The 20,811-nt window shown below is 39.3% G+C and overlaps 1 protein-coding gene across 2 annotated transcripts in view; it reads right to left on the bottom strand.

Annotated features, from left to right (window-relative positions):
* Positions 1-20,811, bottom strand: part of cfdp1 (craniofacial development protein 1) — a 198,085-nt gene that overhangs the window by 21,572 nt on the left and 155,702 nt on the right. The window contains exon 6 of one of the 2 annotated variants that reach the window (XM_078544210.1): positions 7,617-7,775. The exons of the other annotated variant lie outside the window; for it this stretch is intronic. Within the exon in view, the coding sequence (XP_078400336.1) occupies positions 7,617-7,775 (159 nt within the window). The remainder of the gene's footprint in view (positions 1-7,616; positions 7,776-20,811) is intronic. 2 annotated transcript variants of the gene reach the window in all.

The raw sequence follows: 20,811 nt of genomic DNA, 5'->3' as shown, positions 1-20,811 counted from the left end.
TACTACCAAGTGACAATTCTGATATTATGAAGAAAGCATAAGCTCTAAATACACAATTATTTTTACAATATTTCATTCTTCTGCTCCCAATCCGAACTAGTGGACAGCAATTTGACCATCAGTATCACTCAAATGAACAGCAGCTGAAAGTGTGTGCAACCACTGCAACCTATACTTTCTGTAGTTTAACCTGTAATTTAAATTTAGCACAGCGCTGTGCACCGTGGCTGAGACCCTCACTAAAATACCTGAAGTTGTGATAAATTTAAATGAAAACATATCTTTAAAATGCCTCATGTATAATAGTGTATTAATCTAATTTTGCAAAATTAAATTAATACACTATTTGCAATCAAATAGCCTTAAGCAACAGAAAGAAAACAAACTACTGTTGGTTGATACGGATTCCACCCACTCAGTGTTGCCGGGTGTTCATTAACTTTATTCAGGGTCAAATAATCCTAAAATCAAAAGCAAGCATAATCTAATGAAGAGCATGAATGAGTAACTCCAATCGATGCTATGCCAACTTGTTGCAGTTATTACAGCAGGTCAGTGTGTTTTGCCTCCTTAAAAGCAGCAGAATACAATAAAAAACCACCTCTCGCCGCCCCCACCCCCCACTCCCCGGTAGTAATTTAACTCAATGAATTTTAATTCTAACTAGCTCTTTGGGGACTTATTTTTCTTCTGCAATTCTGGAACAGTGTTCTAATGAACATTTAAACCATTTCTTTAAAAATGACTTTTTTTGTGAATTCATTGAAGGACGCTAATGCTGAGAATGAAACATTGTCTAGCACCATCAAGCACACTCAGGCCAGATGTAGCATGGTAGGATATCAAATAAAGCACTCAACTCCGCCCTAACACGTGCCATCTAGTAACCTTTCAGTGAGGTTCAAATTGGAATTGGGGCAACTCTGCATTGTGAGCCTGTACCATAATGAAGTGGATTCAGACGGTTTAAGGCTCATTGAATGTAACTCTTTGGTTACAGACAGCTTCACAGTAACCTTTACAGAGACTAGCTTTTAATACCAGATTTTTTTAACTGAACTCAAACTCCACCAGCTGCTGTGGTGGGATAGGTGAACCAATAAAGAGACAAGTCTTTCAGACCATTCTCAGCCGTGACAAGATTTCTGATAATTTGTGAAAGCAAACTGAAATTGAAAAATGATTTGTTGAACAAAATAGCATTCTGAAATCACAGACAATACTTGGTACACTAAGGCATATCTGTACATTACTGATTAGCTCTAACAGAAAACGAACCATTATTCGAATGCACATACAAAAGTGATGACTGACTGCTTTATCTCTTTATGCACAGGTAACCAATAATGGAAATTTGCCTCTAAACTTGTGTGTGATGCAGTAACTAAAGCTAGTTCTGCTCTTATTACAAAGACCAGAGGGCACAATTTCATTAATTCTCCAAAACAAAGTGCACAACATTGCTAGCTGTAATAAAGGATCCTTCTTTTCATCCAAAATGAAGTACATTTCTAAATGAAAAAGCCTGAAGCCATGGCTTTCAGGCACTGTTAAAGGTAAACAAGTCAAGATTATTTTAGATAATCAAAAAGACATCAAGGCAACTCAGAAGTTCCTTTTCAAACAAGGCAAAAATCCCATCAAAGATATGTGTCAAAGATCTTTGTGAGAAAGTTGAAGTGCTCTTTACTGCCAACAGCCTTATACCATGCTGTTATGCTTTTCTTATCCAACATGCACAAACAAGAAAATTTTGAATACACGAAGGGTTTTGGGAGTCATATTTACTATGTGAGCTTTAAAGAACATGAATAATAAGCATTAAGGCTTTAAAAACCTATTTAAAAAAAACCTTAAAAAAAGTTGCTAAGTTGACAAATGTGGAAGATCTGACTTCTGAACAACTCGAGTACAACAGCATTCATTTAGTAGCAAGGCAAACACAACAATGAACCAACCCATGGTTTGACTGCATACCAACAGAGGATTCAGTTAAAAAACCTGACCTCATGAAATTCTGTTCTCATCTATGTTGTACGGGGGAAATACCAAGCAAAGGTGATGCATACACCATTGCAGTTGGGGGAAAATAAATTAAAGAGCAGGTCAGCCTAGGTTCTTATCAGGATTTTCCTGGTGACTAGATAGAGGGAAGATTGGTCTTAGAACAGTGGTGGCTACTATTTCAATCAGACAATGGATGAAGTGGTTACAACACTGGCCCTCACTGAATAGCTGCCCAGGTTCCCAGAATTGGATGCAGTCAGCAGTTCTCAAACACATTGGAAAAACTTTCCTGGTTCAAAAAAACAGCATTTTTATTCATTCATGGGGTGTGGGCGTCTCTGGCTAGGCCAACATTTATTGCCCATCCCTAATTGCCCTTGAGAAGGTGATGGTGAGCTGCCTTCTTGAATCGTTGCAGTCCATGTGGTGCAGGTACACCCACAGTGCTGTTGCGGGGGTGGTTTGGAGGGTGGGAAAGTTCCAGGATTTTGACCCAGCAACAGTGAAGGATCGGCAATATATTTCCAAGTCGGGATGGTGAGTGGTTTGGAGGGGAACCTCCAGGTAATGATGTTCCCATGTATCTGCTCCTCCTGTCCTTCTAGATAGTAGCAGTCGTGGGTTTGGAAGGTGCTGTCTAAGCAGCCTGGGTTAGTTCTTGAAGTGCATCTTGTAGGTGGTACACACTGCTGCCATTGTGTGTTGGTGGTGCAGGGAGTGAATGTTTGTGGTTGGGGTACCAATCAAGAGGGCTGCTTTGTCCTGGATGGTGTCAAGTCTCTTGAGTGTTGTTGGAACTGCACTCATCCAGGCAGGTGAGAATATTCCATCACACTCCTGACTTGTGCCTTGTAGATGGTGGACAGGTTTTGGGAAGTCAGGCAGTGAGTTACTCGCTGCAGGATTCCTAGCCTCTGACCTGCTCTTGTAGCCAATGTTTACGTAGCTAGCCCAGTTCTTAATGGATTTTAAAATGATACTCACTTAAACAATAAAGGCACCCAACTTCTCCTCTAAATTTACTGCCCTCCCATCCTTCCTAAATCTCTCCTACTCATTCTTGGCCACTCCAATGACCTTGTCATTTCCTGTGGCCTTTTGACTCCCATGTCCTGTTATTTGACAAGACCATCACTGACCACTTCCTTATATAGCTCACCATTCAAAATCCCCTCCCGCCTTGTAACTTCACTTCTTTTGGAATCTATATCTGAGAAGAAACACTCCAAGTAACTTGCAACTTTGCCATCAACCTCCCGACTACCTATTCTCTGGTACTCCATTTTGCATGATATTCCTGCAACTGTCAATTGGCTCCACCACTCCCCCATCTCCAACTTCGATGCCCTAGCCCTTCAATGTCCCTGGCCCTAGTAAAAACGTCTATTCTTTTCTATCCCCATTGTTTCTTCAAAGCCACCCATTACTTTAGGATTATCCTGAACAGCAAAGATAGCCTGGGGCTTTTCCTCATCACCTAATGTCTCCACCCTCATTTTCAACAAGTCTAATGAGTCAATGGATATCGTCAGTAAAGCCTTCCATTCAACTACCTCTACTGCTTCTCCCACTTTGCCCATGACCAAAAAGTTAAACTTAACACAAGCTCCATTCAGCTCTAATCTCACGTTTCTCTAGTTTTTCTCCCATCTCTCCTATACTCTCTCCCAGTTCATCTCATTTCTGAGATCTACCTTCTCCCCCCTTGGCACCGCCCCTACTAAACTACTGACCAACAAACTTCTCTTTCTGGAATCCATGATAGCTTCCTAGCCCCCATGTCAGCTGACACTGTAAATGCCCCCCTCTTTTTCAAAACATATCAAATCAACCCTTCACACCGCTGCCCTGACAAACTTGTTTCATGGTTTATATTAATATTTTAGGGGTAACTTTTATTTCTATCCCCACTGTTTCTTCAAAGCCACCCATTACTTTAGGATTATCCTAAAGAGCAGGGAATTCTCCTGGTGTCTGGGCTTATATTCCTCACTCAAACACTGCCAACAAGAAATATTTGCTTGCATTTATTTAATTTGCTGTGTAATTTAACTGCCATGCTTGCCTACATAATACCAGTAGGTACAATTGAAAAAAACAATTTATTGGACGCGAAGCTTTATGAAACACCTTGAAAATATAACCATCAAGTGGAAAAGCTTTCCTCTCAGTCATGGGGATTGCCATTTCCCCATTTTTATTGGTTATTACTCTTTAAATAGTCATTTGGAAGTAGAGAGCTTGAATATTGCTGCAAAGAACATTTGTTGTTGAAGGGGAGGTTAAATTTGTAAGGAAAAGGTAATTAGAATTCTGGACTTTAGAAATTGCTAGTCCACCTCAAAGTAATTACAGTTATTAAATAAGAGTTAGAAGGGGGAAAACTTAAACAATGGATAACGCATCTTTGAACTTTTAGTAGAGACAGGTGGTGTATGGTTATTTCAATAAGGAATTTGGATTATTCATGTGGTTATACAAATAGTCATTTGGTAGTACAGTGTTGCTGAAAGAGGAAACATGCTGTTGATTGGGCAGCATTTAATGACTAATCCCAAGCTAACGAGCAACCAGTTGGGCTCGCAATGTAGCTCATTTGTGCTTGCTAAAAGCTACATATATTCATTTGTCGGGACCTGTCCTCTGCAGGCAAAAGCGATATGTTCAGACATCGCACCTTTTTTGAATAAACAAAAGCTTGGGGGACAATAGCCCTTTCCCCAAAATAAAAGCTACCCATAAAATATTAATATAAACCATGAAGCAAGTTCGTCAGGGCAGAGGAGTGAAGGGTTGAATTGACATGTTTTGAAAAAGAGGGGGGCATTTACCATGTCAGCTGACATTGCTCCATGGCAATGTCTCAACCAGAGCCGACTTGCCAACCAATCAGCATCCCTTCTCTCATACAGTATGAATTGTTGGTCCCTTTGAAATTTGGCATTCTTACATCTGACCTGATGAGTGCAACTCGAAAAGCTTCTACAGCTTTTTGCAGCAGTATTCATGTAGTTCCCAGATCAAAGAAGCTAAAAGTACCTTTGTAGACAAGGGGTTTCTTGGGAGAATCAATAAGTCTGGAGGGAAGGTCATGAACTCCATTAGAGATATAAATTATTCATGTGGGTCCCAGAATCAAAAGGTTTGGATTTGAAGCCAAAAGATAATTAACTTAAACTAGCCTCTGTTGCCATAAAGATGTGATTCAGGGTGGTGCCTTGGTTGGAATTCTGGGAGGTTGTCTGTAGGATTACGGTTTTGGAAACTGACAGAGACAGCTTCGGTTTTGTGTAGTTTGCAGCTCACTGAGCACTGAGAGAGCAAAAGAGATAGATGTTAGCCAGGCTTGCACCTTAAGCAGGGAAAATACTAACTTTATCGTTCACTGCGCAGAATGCAGGTGGGAACTTGCGCTCAGTTTGGAGAAAGAGTTTGTGTGATTGAAAAGAGGCTGGAAAATTTGCCTAGCTTGGAGCTAGGGGAGGAAATCTACATAGTGAAAACAAGCAGTTCAGCTTGGAATCAGGCAGAGGCAGAAATCTGCCTGAAGCTGTAAAGCAGCTGTGGACCAGGAGAATAGTGCAATTGGTGTTTCCAATTTTCTGTTTAAGTCAGTGTGCAGGAGCTGCAAGTGAAGCTCAGGCTTGAGCTGTGTCCCAGACCTTACATGGCAGTTGTGGAAAATTTGGAAGTTGGTCCCAAGAAAGTGGGTAATTTTCCAAAACCTGATAAGTAACCAAAGACTTTCTGGGGCGAGTCAACGTGGAAACGGGAAGGTTCAGTTGAGGATTTTAGTCTAAAGTATCTGTGGTTGTATTTTATCATGCTTTTCGATATAAAGTATATGCAGTTACCCAAGATAGAGTTTATTTAGTAGTGTTTGCTTTACTGGATTTTTATGTAGTGCAATTCATTTGTTTTAAACCATGGAACCCTGCAGCTTCATTCTTTCAGTAAATAGCTGGGTGTGCAAATTCCTCCTTAAACGTTAATGGTCTCTGCAGAGATTGTAGCACTATAACCACACCTCCTTTTCTTCTGCCAAGTCACTGTCAACTCTCAAACCCATGCTCATCTTTACCACAGTTTCCTAACTGAATCTATCAGATTTCCACCCTTTGCCACAGAACCAAACAAAGTCGCAAATGAAACCCTCTGTGATAATTTCCATGGTACATTATCCTCCTTCGACCTTTCAGCATTTGGCACGATTGATTGAATCTTCCTCCTCCGATGTGGCTGTGCCATTGCCCAGCTCACTGGGGCTCGACTGTGCCCCCTCCTGGGTATGGTATAGCTCTGTTGATCAGTACCTGCCTTGTGAGGAGTATTGGTCTGGAGCAGTAGAAATGTAGCAGTAAAACTCTGCAAAGTAACTGTACCAATGTATTTGTTTGGATTAGGATAAAGGATGCAGCTAGCTAAGGAAATTAGCATTGTTACTGTCATTTCAGGGTTCTGGGTAGATAGGAAAGGGCATGGCGGCATCCAAAAACCAGCCCATTACAGGAATACGTATGCTGCTGCTGATAGCATAGGTACAAGCACAGAAACAGGTATAAGAAGTGGGAGAGGGAGAGACAGCCTATCAGTATAGCTACTGTCAGTGTCTATGACACAGCCGTGAATGCTATGGCTGCTTTAGCACAACAATACCATTTCCTTCATTAAAAAAATATCGTTCCACCCTATCAAGTGTTGCATTTTGATCAAAGAATATGGATATTGGTTAAAATTGGGTATTGTATCCGAGTTGAGACTACCATGTTATAGTGTTACATCTGTTGTATTGGTCACAACAGGTGTAATATAATCATCAGTGAATGGAGATTTTCTCCATTAATAAGTGATAAAATGGCAGTTTTAAATAAGCCAAACTATAATACACCTGTTGTAACAAGATAAACCAAGGTTAAATTAATTTCAGTGTCTTTCATGTTCATCCTTCAAATAGCTGTTAACACAAATGGACAAGGATTGATCATTCGTGAAAGAAGCTCCTACAAATCATTGAACTCAAACTTATGTCCATGTTTCATTACTAGAGTGAAGCGATAAGAGCTCTCCTCAGTTTGAATATACTGCAACCTTTATAAGAGGTAATATCATGGTAGTTTTCTCTGTGCCAATTTGCTCAATGTCATTGTAATATCAAAACTTGCATTTAACGACTTATTTTATAGATGGAGTAAGTCACATGTAAGAAATTCCAGCATTTATGCTGAAATGCCATCATAGCACTCACAAGCTTCAAATCAGTTAAGATATTAGAAAGGACAAAAGAACTCTCTAAGGTATGTCATAAATTGTTGCAGGAGAGGGATAACTGATGGAAGGCTTGGTATGTACTTTGAAATACAGCAACTGATGCTGACTATCTCACAGTTGGACAGAATCCAGTGCAACAATAAAATCCCACTGCTGTGGACGAAGAGTGCACTATAACCAAGATGTTTCAATGCTTGTGGGGGATAGAAATGGATAGTGTGTTTCGCTGGCTGCCAGGTATTTCCAAGTACAAAGTGTTTGACCACAGAAACTGCTCTGTTATCTTTGCCTTCTTCTAGAAATTAGATCACTTTCCTTTTGAACTCCATTTCAGCACTCACCCTTCTTTTCCTCGGTTATAGATTGCAAGCTCATCACCAATCCCTTCCTTTTCTTTGAAGGCTTCCCAGTCGATCTTTGATTTCTCCAAGGTGCTCATCTTCTGTTTCTTTCCTCCAATCTTTCCCAGAATGTTACCTATCCCACTTTGCCTCTTTACTCTACATTTGGAAAACAAAGGAGTAAATATTCAGAATAAGAACGATGCAAAACTCAGTTGAGTAGAGACCTTTACAAGTGAAATAATCAAATATTCCACTGTTTGTCTAAAGATAAAATAGGGACCTTACTCAAACTATTATCTTTCCACTTTAATGGGTCTGCAGTGATTTGAACCTTGTGATGTCGAATTCAATTTATCCAGTTTCTTCAGATTATACTTCATGGCTATTGTTTTGTATCTTTGACCCAAATAATAAAGAACATATCGGCATTTTTGTGCTGCAACATGTCAGGAAGTGAAAGACCAAATCAAAACCTTTGTACCACTTTACCACTAAGGAAACAATGAACTTACATATATTGTGCCTTTTAAAAGCTCAAGGCATCCCAAAGCATTTTGCAGCCAATAAAGTGCTTCTGAAGTATGGTCACTGCAGTAACATTTTTTTTCTCTTTATTCTTTTGTGGGATGCTTGGCACTACTGGCAAGGCCAGCATTTGTCACCCATTCCTAATTGCCCTTGAACCAAGTGGCTGACTAGGCCATTTCAGAGGGCAACCAAGAGTCAACCACATTGCTGTGGGTCTGGAGTCACACGTAGGCCATTAGCAAACCAGATGGGTTTTTACAACAATTGACAATGGTTTCACAGTCACCATTACGAGACTAGATTTTCAATTCCAGATTATTAATTAAATTTACATTCCATCAGCTGCCATGGTGGGATTTGAACCCTTGTCCCCCAGATAATTAGCTTGGGCCTCTGGATTACCAGTCTAGTAACATTACCATTACGCCACCGTCTCCCCAATAAAAACATAGGAAACAAGGCAACCAATTTGTACACAGCAAGGTCCCACAAACAGCAATGAGATTACTGACATTGTTGGTTGAAAGATAAGCGTTAGCCAGGACACCAGCAGAATTTCCTTGTGCTCTTCGAATAGCGCCAAGGGATCTTTTAGGTCTACATGGGGGGGGGGGGTGAACTTTTAATGTCCCATCCAAAAGACAGCACATCTGACACTTGAGCACTCCTTCATTAAGCACTGATTTGGTGTTCAGATTTCAGAATTAGGGCTTGAAGCCTAAACACCCAACCATGGCCAGACAAAATTGACGATTGGTCAAAATATCTATAAAAGTAGCAATTAGGTTTATTTTAAGCAAAAATAACATGAATATATCCCTTGCACTATTTTCTTTGCTACCAGTGTTGCTTCTCAGTCTTTCTCGTCTTTGGGCATCAATGGTATGGCTTCTACATTGTTAGCATCAATCTTACTCCTTGACTGAATAAATATAAATATGCCTTGAATACATAAATGTGTCTTGAATAAATATTTGTTTGAACCAATGTATAATTTTCTCTTCATAACTAGGTGCTTTCAAGGAATGACAGCTGGTCAGTAAGTAGTGTCAAGAAGAATACTACAGCTGCTTAACCATTACATAAGTCTTTTTTTAAATTGGCACTAATGTTAATGAATTTACATCTATTTTATTACAGAGCACACCTGGAGCAAATCTCAACACCATCAAAAAAAAGAAAGAAGCTACAGCAGGAACAGTAATTTGAACTGATATCTAGTGCTCCTTCTAGGCCATTTCTGCAGACTTTCCAGTTACTGTTTGGAGATCTTTCATTTTGAAACAAAATGCATGTGGCTGGTAACTTGAACATTGAATGGCTTAAGATTGAAATCTTGCCAAAAAGTTAATGTCAGACAAACAAGGGAAGTAAGGGAGGAAATTGCAGAGGTACTGGTCATTATTTTCCAATCTCCCTCATAGATTGGGTTGGTGCCAAAGGACTGGAGAATTACAAATAACCCTTGTTCAAAAAAGGGTGCAAGGATAAATCTAGTAACTACAAGCCACCTCAGTAGTGGGAAATCTTTTAGAAACAATAATCTGGGACAAAATAAACACTAACTTGGATAAACGTGGATTAATTTAGGGAAGCCAGCACAGACTTGTTAAAGGCAAATTGTGTTTAACTTATTTGATTGATTTTAGTGTTGAGGTAATAAGGGCAGGTGAGGGTAATGCGGTTGATGTGGTAGACATGAATTTGATAAAGTGCCACTTAATAAACTTACCAGCAAAACTGAAACCCATGGAATAAAAAGGACAGTGACAGTATGGATTGTAATACAGTGAAATTATTCATTTTGGTAGAAAGAGTGAAAAGAGGCAATATAAAATAAAGGGCAGAATTTTAAAGGAACAGAGGCCTGAGGATATGTGCTCAAATTGATGGATAGTGTATGGGATCCTGGACTTTCTAATTAGATGCATTGGGTACAAAAGCAAGGAAGTTATGATAAACCTTTATAAAACCCTGGTTTGACCTCAACTAGAGTATTGTGTCCAATTCTGGACATCACATTTTAGGAAGGATGTAAAGGTTTTAGAGAGGGTGCAGAAAAAATATATGAGAATGGTGCCAGTGATGAAAGACATCAGTTACATGCATAGGTTGGAGAAGGGGGCCGTTTTCCTTACAGAAAAGAAAGTTGAGAGGAAATTGAGAGCAAAAACATGCGGGGTCTAGACAGAGTAGGTAGAGAGCCTGTTCTATGGCAGGAGGGTTGAGAACTAGAGAACACTGATTTAAGTAAATAGAAAAGAACCAACAGCAACATAAGGAAAGGCTTTTAAGCAATGAATAGCAAGGGTCTGGAATGCATTGTGAGTGGCGGAGGCAGATTCAATCGTGACTTTCAAATGGGAATTGGATAAGGATCTGAGAAAACCATTGGAGGGCGATGAGAAAGGGCAGGTGAGTGGGCCTAGCTAAATTGTTCTTGCAGAGAGGCAAAATCTTGTGGCACCTTATTTTGCTTAATAACCTTTGATGGGGCACCTTAAGCAAAATAAGAGCTCATTGTAGGGGGTAACATATTAGCATGGATAGAGGATTGGTTAGCTAACAGGAAGCAGAGGGGAAGGATAAATGGGTCATTTACAGGTTAGCAAGCTGTAACAAGTGGAGTGCTGTAAGGATCAGTGCTGGGGTCTCAACTATTTACAATCTATCTCAATAACTTAGATGAAAGGGCCAAATGTGGGGTTGCTAATGTTGCAAAGATAGGTCGAAGAGCAAGTTGTGAAGAGGACATAGGGGGTCGGCAAAGGGACATACAGGTTACATGAATGAGCAAAAATTTGGCAGGTGGAGTATAATGTGAGAATATGTGAACTTGTCCACTTTGACAGGAACAACAGAAAAGCAGTACACTACTTAAAATGAGAGAAATTGCAGAACTCTGAGGTACAAAGGGATCTGGTGTCCTGGTACATGGATCACAATAAGTTAATATGCAGGGACAGCAAGTGATTAGGAAGGCAAATAGAATAATGTAGTTTATTGCAAAGGGAGTGCAATAAAAAAGTAGGGAAGTTTTGCTACAGTGGTACAGGGCGTTGGAGATACCACATCTGGAGTACTGTGCACAGTTTTGGTCTCCTTACTTAAGAAAGGATATAATTGCATTAGAAGCAGTTCAGAGAAGGTTCACTCAATGGATTCCTGGAATAAAGGAGTTATCTTATGGAGGAAAGGTTGGACAGGCTGGGCCAGTATCCTTTGAAATTTAGAAGAATGAGGGGTAATCTTATTGAAACATATATGATCCTGAAGGGGCTTGACAGGGTGGCTGCTGAGAGGACGTTTCCCCTTTTGGGAGAGGTTAGAACTAGGTGACAGTTTAAAAATAATAGGTCTCCCATTTAAGATGAAGATGAGGATTTTTTTTTCTCTCACAGGGTGGTTACTCTGTGGAATTCTCTTCCCCAGGGAGCAATGAGGAAAGGTCATTGAATATTTTTAAGGCTGAGTTAGATAGATTCTTGATTGACAAGGGAGTCAGAGGGCATCAAGGGTAGACAGGAAAGTAGGGTTGAAAGTAGAGGCCACAATAATCATTAGCTTTGATATTATCAAATGGTGCAGCTGGTTCAAGGGGCCAAATGGCCAGCTCCATTAGTATGTCCATACATATGTTTGTATAACATGGACACAATGAGCTTAATATCCTCCTACTGTGCTGTAACCATTCTATGATTCTATGAACCTCTCAACAGCCATATTATTAGATCACTTTAGTTGGATGTCTCCTGTTTGGCACATAACATTCATGCAAAGGCATTCCAATAACCCCTCAAAGAACTGGTACAGCAAAAAATCACGCCCAGAAGATTACCCTAGCTTTTTCTTAAGCTGCTGACTGACCCGTTGAGCATTATATCTTTATTCCTAAATTCAATCATTTACTATTTTTGATTTTATCCTCAGTTAACTATATGATTTCTTGTGTACTAGTTTACAATAATTATTAGAACACAATGACCAAGAGTTTCCATTTTGGATGCAATCTGCAAACCCAGCACGGATTTCAGAGCTGATTTTTTTTGCTCACGTTTCTGCTCAAACTCAATTGTATATCATCCTTGCACAAGTATCTTAGAACCTAATGTTTTTGCTTTAGAAATATGCCTTGATGTGTTTAAGAGTGTTAACTTTGTAAAGTTTTATTAATATAGCCAAAAATTTGTTTCTCACAAAAAAACATTTTTAATAAGTGTGTTTAGTCTCCCATCTGTGACTAACTCAATTTTAAATAACTCAAAAATGACTTTAAAAAACCATACAGAAACATTTACTAGTTTTTTCAAAATTCTTTCATGGGATGTGGACATTGCTGGCTTGTTGCCCATCTCTAATTGCCCTTGAACTGAGTGGTTTGCCACACCATTTCATAGTGCAATTAGGAGTCAGCCACATTACTGTGCACCTACAGTAGGCCAGGCCAGGTAAGGATGGCAGATTTCCTTCACTAAAGGAAGGACATTAGTGAGCCAGATGGGTTTTTAAGACAATCAATCGTAGTTTCATGGTCACCATTGCTGAGACTAGTTTTCAGTTCCAGGTTTGTTAATTGAATTCAAATTCCACCAGCTGCATTGGGGGGATTTCAATCCATGTTTCCAGAGCATTAGCCTATGCCTTTGGATTACTAGTCCAGTGAGATCACTTCACCACCATCTCCCCCTGTACTGATATACAGTAGTTGGTTCCTTAATACATCTTTTGAAAATATTTAAAAGCTTTTAAAGCATGCCTATTGGGCCTAAAAAAATATTTTTCAGAGTCTCCTCACAGTTCTGTAAATGGGTATAACTCACCATGGTGATTAATGGATCTGGACCAGTGATTAATGGCCAGTTTTGTGGGTGGGTCCAGCTTCTGGCACAATGTGTTTTAAACTAGCGCAAATTATTATGGAAACTCTATTTGTGTTGAACGTAATTTACACTTAAAATTAGTCAAACCTTTGCAATGATTTGACTGATTTTGGGTCAGTTTAGCTTATTGGAAAGTCCTGCCCAATGTATTTAGAAATGCCCCTTGTAGCCTCCAGTATGTTGCTGATCCTTCCTTTGGACGTAGGGTTAATTAACAGCAATTGTCTAAAGAGATTGACAAAGTATTTAATAGCAGCAGTGGAGTTTTTCTATTACCTCAGCATTTTAAAGCTTCAGGCAGGTGACTTTGGAAATAATTAATTATTTAATTGCACCAAAATATTTTAAATTGGGAATGGACATTAGTTAGAAGTAAACTATCAGGAAATAATTCTTTGAGGAAAAAGAATTTCTTCACTGTAAAACAAAATGACACACATTCCAGCTTCTTGCCCAAAGGCAGATGAAATTTGTGAGTACAGTGTTAACCACTTCAGTTTAGTAGGCACAGTTTTATTTTTAATGTCAAAGCTATCTTCAAAAACATTTATAGCACAAAATGAACAATTGTAGGATAGGGAAAGAAATCACTTGAGAGAAGCATTATTCTCAATTTTAAAAAAATCCCAAAATACTCACTCAGTCTTCCTAAAAGGTTTTAGATCAATACAAAAGCTAAATGATACTAATAGAACAATATATCTGTATAGCATACTTCATACAGGATGTGACGTTCTGGGTTGTATTTAATTTTAGGACATTCATTGAGTGATATATAAGTTCTCAGGATATTTAGTCTCATGGTAGAGATTTCTGGAAAAACACTTCAGGCCAGGTCTTAGTTCTTAGTGAATTCTGGTGTATTTTCATTAATATGGAAAAAAAGAATCAACAAATAATGATGCCTATCTTTTTGCAGCTCCCTCTGCAATCTGGTTTCACCCAACCTCATTGCTAGAGCTGGCCATTAGCCAGTTAGAATAGGACATTTAGCACATCATTTTCCAGAGAATACATCAGACATATGGGGTGGTATACAACAAATATTAAGCATAACTAGTCAATATAAAAAAGAGAAAAGATAATTTTCCTGATGCTTATGGACAAATCACACACTATTTTAATTAATTCCTCCTTTTCTCATCTCTCCTCAGGTTATGCTGCAACTGTGGCGGACATGCTCTTGAATCATTGCCACCTGGTACATTGTCTGCAAGGTGACCCTTAGTCCAATCATCCCAGCCTTTGTTCCATCCTCCCACATTAGATGTATCGGAGGTCAGCAATCTGGGGGAGCCAGATTTTGCCACTTTTCCCACTGCCCATTACAGGCAATTGACCCTCACCTCCACAAAAATCTCCCACTGTTTCTCTTTAAAGGCATTTTCCCCATTTCCCTTCTGCAAGTGGCACTGATTGTCACTTAAATGAGTGAATTGTATTTTTACGTGGACCCCAGGATGCCCTGGTGGAGAAGCACCTAGCATCTCTGCACCACTCTTTCCAAAATGTTCTAGAAACATTAAATCAATCTTTTCTTATTATATTGCATTGAATCATTCATAAACCAAGTTCCTAATTTTCTATGATAGTTACATATTTCCCTATAGTTTTATAATGTTCATCTTCAGAACAGATTCTAAATTCTTCCGCACCACACACAAGAACTCCTCAGAAAGGGGCGATAACGCAATCGTAGTCATCACCTTAATCCATTCCCTCACTCAGTAGAATCAGTTTGGTCTTACATTTCACCTCTTTCCAATTCCCTTCCAACGAAAATAGGGCAAGTGGCTGCAAGATCATTAACTCAAATGACGTGGTTATAATATGCAGTTTAAATCTTCACGATTATCTACAGAATTATTTATAGTACTTTATGGATGAATGCAATTCACGACTGAACCTCAGTTGTGATGAAAACTTAAATCACAAAAGATTAAGATCATTATTATTTAAGCAATGGAAAGCACTTAAGTTAACGGCTGGTACAGCATTGCTCACACTCTATGTAAGGATTTGGCTTTTCCTTTTTACAGCAAGTTCAACCTTACAGCCACTCTTTTTACCTTTGAAAAGGAAAATGATTTTGTAAATTAATCAAGACAGTTTGTGTCAATTTGCCATACATCAAACTAAAACCAATCCAATAGAATCTTATCGCAATGTCTAATCACACTATCCATTGTTCAGACAGGCAGAGTGACCTCATCGAACAGCAGAATCCAAAAGATATCAGCAACTCACATCCCATTACTATATCTCAGCAGTTATCTCATGCCACATGAACGACAGGTCAAAAATCAACAGCCAAAAACCTCCTTTGGTTGTTTTCAAAGGCTGTTCGGCTATTAGATTGATGCAAATTGTTTCTCATCCTTACATTTGCTGCCCATGTATAAAAATGAAAAATATTTCATATGGCTATCTTGCTGCATTGGATTGGATGTAGTTCACATTTACTAACATAATGCATTAATACATAAAAATAAAGTTATAATTTTATAACAGTATAAACCAAGTCAATTGACTTTTATGCTCAGGTCAGTGTCAGTTTTGAAGAAAAAGCTATGAGGCAGGTACCAGTGAATACACTAAATGCCTTATTAGCAGCCATACGGATTGTGATATTATCAACTACTCTTTGCTAACATTCTATCTGAATATGACAGCATGGTACCCCATTACTATTCACTATGTTCTTGATGCACTAACACCGCTGTTATTCAACTTGAGATTCTGAGGGGAGGTGGGAGGATCCCGCTTTAATCCAGTTTATAAAGAGCATGATGATTTTGCTGCATGTCGGATACAGAGGAATTCTTCCTTACAGTCACTAGTGACAGCTGTTATGAAATCAAATACTCCAAAGTCTTTTACCCAAAGAAACTCATTACAATTATGACCAAATCAAATGTCAGCTAGGATCAATTGGTAAAACTCTCAAAGTCAGGAGGTTGTGGGCTCAAACCTGATTCCAGGGTTGCAATAAAGTATTGAGGGGAAAATTATATTGTTGGACACACTGCCCTTCAAATATCTATTGCAGTTCTTCCATTGAATCCTACATCCCATAAAAGAATGAAAAAACTTTTCCTGGGATCCCTCTTTAATATTAATCTGCCTCTGTTTTTCCCCATGCTCTTTCTTTCTGGCCCTATTCTGCACTGTTTCTTATTTCTCCACTCTTCTTTTAAAACACTATTCTCTTTGGCATAAACACCTTTAAAAAAGATCCTTACCAGCTTTGCGAAAGAAAAGGTAATTCTGATGAAACAGATATTGTTTTAAAAAGTGGCATATTTTCCAACACAATGAATAAACTCCACAGAAGGTATAAATGTGAACTTGTCAACTTTGGCAGGTAAAATGGTTTGCAGCATATTATTTAAATTGAGAGACATTACAGAACTCTGTGGTACAGAGATGTGGTACTGGATGTCCTGGAACATGAATCACAAAAAAACTAATATGCAGGTACAGCAAGTGACTAGGAAGGCAAATGAAATGTTGTCGTTTATTTCAAAGGGAATGGAATATAAAAGTAGGGAAGTTATGCTACAATTGTACAGGGCATTGGTGAGACCACACCTGGAGTACAATGTACAGTTTTGGTCTCCTTGTATGTTTAAGGAAGGATATAACTGTATTAGAAGCAGTGGGGAGAAAGTTCACCTGACTGATTCCTAGGATAGAGGAGTTGTCTTTTGAGAAAGGTTGGACAGGTTGTGCCTGTATCCTTTGAAGTTAAGAAGAATGAGATATGATTTTATTGAACCATATAATATCCTAGGGAGCTTGACAGGGTGGATGCTGAAAGGGTGTTTCCCCTTGTGGGAGTGGCTAGAACTAGGTGACAAATTAAAAATAAGGGGTCTCCCATTTAAGATGGAGACTCCCCCCCCCCCCCAAGAAGGACATTAATCTGTGGCATTCTCTTCCTCAGAGAATAGTGGAAGCAGGATCATTGAATATTTTTAAAGCTCAGTTGAACAGATTCTTGACTGACAAGGGAGTCAATGGGTATTGGGTATAGACAGGAAAAGAGAGGCCACAATCAGAGCAGCCATGATCTTATCAAATGGCGGAGCAGACTTGAGGGGCCAAATATCCTACTCCTGCTCCTAACTTGTATGTTCATATAATACACTATAATAATACATGAATTTGTATCGTGCCATACATAACACATCAAAACATCTAATGCTTGCACAATGAATGAGCAATCTGTGTGATATAGATTGTATCACATATGGAAACTAAAGTGCACGTTATAAAGTTAGGTTATTTACAATTATTTTCCAGATCCCAAGGCTGAATATGATCTATTCACTTGAATTTTCAAAGTAGTTAGCATTATAATTGTACGTAATAATCTGGAAAAGATTTAACAAGTTTATGTTAAAGGTTTGTGCCAGTATTATGACAAACATTGAAACCTCATGAATGACATAATTAAGGACTAAGTTTCTCAAGCCACACATTAAAAGGCACATGTTCTTCAGAATAGTACAGGTATTTCAAATGCTAAAACCATGATACAAGGCTTCAAAGACAAAACTGCTGTTTTAATAATTCTTCTCAGCTACCATATAAAATGACCAAATTTTCATTTTGCTACCATGGTATGTTTGCGATGACTTGATTTGTCCTATTTAGTTATGTCTGGCCAACTTTAAAGGAACAGAATTATAGATTGGTTACAGCACAGGAGGCAGCCATTTGGTCCATCATGCCTATTCTGGCTCTCTGCAAAAGCAACTCACTTAATTCCACTCCCCTACTTTCCACCCGCTCAGCCCTGAAGTTTTCTCTTTTCAGATAATTGTCTAATTCGCTTTTGAAGGTCTCAGTTGGATCTGCCTCCAACATACTCTCAAGCAATGCATTCCAGATACCAACCGCTCACTCCATTAAAAAGTTTTTCTCATGTCACCATTGCTTCTTTTGTCAATCACCTTAAATTAGTGTTCTCTGGTTCTTGATCCTTCCACCAATGGAAACAGTTTCTCCCTATCTACTTTGTCCAGACTCCTCATGATTATGAATACCTCTATCAAATCTCCTCTCAACCTTCTCTTCTCAAAGGAGAAAAGGCCCAGCTTCTCCCACCTATCCATGTAACCTAAGTCCCTTGTCCCTGGGGCTATATTCGTGATTCTTTTCTGCGCCCTTTCTAAAGCTTTTACATCCTTCCTAAAATGTGGTGCCTGAACTAGGGCTCCAAAGACAAAAGTTCAAATCCCACTACAGCAGCTGGGGAATTTAAATTCCGTTAATTAAAATATTCTCAAATATGTCCCATTCAGAAGGCAGAAAGGAAAAACTATATATCTACATCAACCTAGCTATTCTATAACATTATTTTATTTTAAAAATGGGAAAAGGCTTTACCCTGACATGCCTGACTAGCCATGACTCATACCAGAGGAATTTCTTACCTTTAGAAACCAGCAGAGACCTTGTTACCTTTAAAGAGGTGCTAATGTCCCCTGTGACTGCAGAAAATCAAATTCCAAAGAAATGCACCAATACCCTTTACATTTCTAAGGCAGATTCTGGCCCACGGAGATGGTACGACTTCAAGGACAAAAGGGACCCTGACTCCTCTATTCAACCTCTCAAGATTCCAGAGCTGGAAAAATACTTCCTTTGTCCAAAACCTAGGAGAACTGGAAGGTACGTCACGTGACTTTCCTCCATTGCTTTGTGGAGCTGAACCAGGCAGTCGATCATTTTACCATCTAACAAGTAGCAGCAGAAAGAGCTCTGTCCAGGTAAATTGCGTAGCCCTCATCTACACTGTGAACTACTGGAACATCGGAACTCCCATACCTGGGCCTATGAGACCAACTCATCTCTACGTGCCCTCTTCCATCAATTAAGTCCTCACTTCTGGAAAGACAGATCACCCTACAACAGTTTCAGCCTGTTAGCCTCTGAAGGAATACACCATTGGACTTTTGATTCTGGACTCTGGACTCACGTGAAACCATAACTCTTATTTTTATCGTAGTCTTGCCCTGTACCCCTTTCTTTCCCTTATCCTGCTTTTATTGTATGAGTGCAAAAAGGGGCAGACATTGCAAAACCCCTTCCTGCATTTTGAGAGAGAGAAAAATAAACCAACCCTTTCATTTTACCTTATCTTGAATTTGCTGTGGGGTTATTAATAGAGGATTGGATCACTCCAAACTGAAGGGTTGGGAAACTATGCCGCCACTCATAAAGGGGGAAATGAGAAATCAAACACTACTGTTTTTGGACAGGTAGAGAGGGGAGCAATCAGGACTGTTTAAATTAAGCTCCCTCCTGTCTGCAACAAATTAAAAGCCAGTATTGGGAAATGGTGACCATGAAACTACTGGATTGTTGTAAAAACCTATTTGGTTCATTAATGTTCTTAAATCACATTAAATCTGTGACCCCTGGTTTTTGATCCTTCCATCAATGGAGACAGTTTCTCCCTATCTAGTCTGTTTAGGCCCCATCACTAAGACTACCCTACTTCCATAACATAGCCCTACTCTGCCCGTTTTAGTTCATTCATGCTTTTGTGTAATAACTGAGTCTTGAGGTCAATGTTCTCCTGGCTGGACTCCCGTTCTACTGAAGTATAAACTTCAGCTCATGCCAAACTCTGCTGAAGGTATTCTAACCTGCAACGTCTCATTTACTCATCACCCAATGAGCTACATTGGCTTTTGGTCTCACAACACCTCCAATATAAAATGGTCATCCACTTGTTCAAATTCCTTCATGGCCTCGCCCCCTCTTCATCTCCGTAAAACCTGCAGCCAGATTTGGGGTGAGATGGTGGCATAGTCATTAGACTAGCAATACAGAAGCCCGGGCTAATGCTCTGGGGACATGGGTTCAAATCCCACCATGGCAGCTAGTGGAATTTAAATTCAATTAATAAATCTGGAATTGACGATGGTGACCATGAAACTATCACCGATTATTGTAAAAGCACATCTGGTTCACTAATATCCATTAGGGAAGGAAATCTGCTGTCTTTACCTGGCCTGACCTACATGTGACTCTACAGCAATGTGGTTGACTCTTAACTGTCCTCAGAAATGGTCTAGCAAGCCATTCAGTTCAAGGACAATTAAGGACGGGCAACAAATATTGGCTTTGCTGGCAACGCCCACAGCCCAAAAGAATAAAAAATACACCCATGGAGACTTATGCGTTCCTCAACTCTTGTCTCATACATCATCTACTCCCTTTGCTGCATCATTGGTGGATGTACATTCAGATGCATGGGCTTTGAACTCTGAAATTTTCTCAATAAACCTCGTTGCTTCTCTTCCCTCCGTAAAAGCTACCTCTTCAGCCAAGCTTTTAGTCACTCCTCGTAGTAACTCCTCCTTCAGCTCAAATCAACTTTGGTCTGATTACTCCTCTGCAAGCATCCTAGAACGTATTGCTGCGCTAAAGGTGCTAGACAAACGTTTTTGTTGTTATTCATTTGAATAAAAAAACTCCCAAAGTTATCATGTATTCTCTGTCAACATGAAGACAACGTAAAGCTTTTGTGATAAAAATAGACTTTATTCTAGGTGGGATGTTACTTAGAAGTAGGTTTCTGTGGTTTCTGCATTCAAAGATGCTCAGCAGGTTATTTATATCCCCAATAACCGATTAGATGATGATCAAAGTCAGTGCTACCTGCATCCCTCAGTTTTTCTGGAAAGCCATGTCTAGTCAAATCACAACAGTGATAGCAAAGTCTGGGCATATCTTTTACATTCAGTACTGACTTCTGTTTGGGCATA

This window comes from Cetorhinus maximus, chromosome 6 (assembly GCF_964194155.1).
Source record: "Cetorhinus maximus chromosome 6, sCetMax3.hap1.1, whole genome shotgun sequence".
In the NCBI taxonomy this organism is placed as follows: domain Eukaryota; kingdom Metazoa; phylum Chordata; class Chondrichthyes; order Lamniformes; family Cetorhinidae; genus Cetorhinus; species Cetorhinus maximus.
This window is presented reverse-complemented; position numbering and strand designations above follow the sequence as displayed.